At 41.9% G+C, this 1,355-nt stretch overlaps 1 protein-coding gene across 1 annotated transcript in view; it reads right to left on the reverse strand.

Annotated features, from left to right (window-relative positions):
- The window catches only part of LOC108298134 (ubiquitin-like modifier-activating enzyme 1), a gene marked incomplete at its 5' end in the record, with an annotated part of 11,049 nt that extends 9,814 nt beyond the window's left edge, over positions 1-1,235 (reverse strand). The window contains 1 exon segment of the mRNA XM_037735668.1: positions 1,080-1,235. Coding sequence (XP_037591596.1) covers positions 1,080-1,235 — 156 coding nt within the window.
- Positions 1,236-1,355: the final 120 nt, after the last annotated feature.

The raw sequence follows: 1,355 nt of genomic DNA on the forward strand, positions 1-1,355 counted from the left end.
TCTCATACCCACTGCATGCAATCCGCTAGGTATTTTGCTCAAGGGTACACGTGAGATTCAACATCACATGAAAATATTTTCATAATCCTTAATTTCATTATCAGTATCCAGTGGTTTGTTGAGCATTCTGAATTAATTTTTAAAGAATAACTTTCTGTTTGTTTGAAGATGGAGTTTTGCTCTTGTCAGCCAGGCTGGAATGCAATGGCACCATTTTGGCTCACTACAAACTCCGCCTCTGGGTTCAACTGATTCTTCTGCCTTAGCCTCCCAAGTAGCTAGGATTACAGGCACTCACCACCATGCCTGGCTAACTTGTATATTTTTAACAGAGATGGGGTTTCACCATGTTGGGTAGGCTCATCTCAAACACCTGACCTCAGGTGACCCACCCACTTTGGCCTCTGAAAGTGCTGGGATTGCAGGCCTGACCCACCGCACCTAGCAAAGAATAACATTTTATCATCATCATTGGCCATTTGGAAAACGCTCATTTCACCGAGTTCACAAAGGCTTTCTAAACAAAAATCTGACTTTTACTTGATAAAATAAGAATGAAGATGGCAAATTACATCTTCGAATATTTAAAACAGTTGCAATCATATAGGTCCACTAAGAATCTGAAGGACCTTCAAAGGACACAGGACTGCATTTTGAGAATGTCTTATTTACTCTGCATCTTCCCACTGGACAAGGAAAGGAACCTTTCTTTCGCTACCTCTGATGAATTCCAAATTTCTACAGTAGCATTTACTATGTGGGATATAAAAAGAATGAGAGATTTAATAAGCAGGCAAAAATAGCAATGACATTTACAGGAAACTTTGACAATCCTTTTACAAACCAACTTCAGTTTCAACATTAGCAGTGACCCCAACAGAAACAAAAGGATTGAAGATTTAAGAAAAACTACCAGGTTTATGAAAAAAAGACAAATGAAGTATTCAATAAATGGTGAACGACAAACTAGTGACAAAAGAGCTAAACGACAGTGGCAAGAAGACCTGGGCCATTAAGATGCAAAATAAGAGAGAGAGAGAGGAGAGAAGTGAGATAAACTCTAACCCTGCCCTACTCACCGAGACATCCCAGGGTCGGAAGAGCAGTTGTCTGTTCAGATTGGATTTCTCAATGGTGCCCATGTCTGCAACAGTTATTTTGCCACCCTCCCCACAGCCTAGCCCAATCATGGCAAAATTCTTGAGAAGCTCACAGCCAATGGCCCCAGCACCCACCTGAAAGATAGCAAACAAGAGACACCTCACCAGGGTGACTAAGGACAATGCAGAGTCACCCACCACTCCACACTCTCCCTGAATATAGCAAGAGAAGACCAGAGGGCCTACTGCCACCCA

This window comes from Cebus imitator, unplaced genomic scaffold (assembly GCF_001604975.1).
Source record: "Cebus imitator isolate Cc_AM_T3 unplaced genomic scaffold, Cebus_imitator-1.0 Scaffold893, whole genome shotgun sequence".
NCBI lineage: Eukaryota > Metazoa > Chordata > Mammalia > Primates > Cebidae > Cebus > Cebus imitator.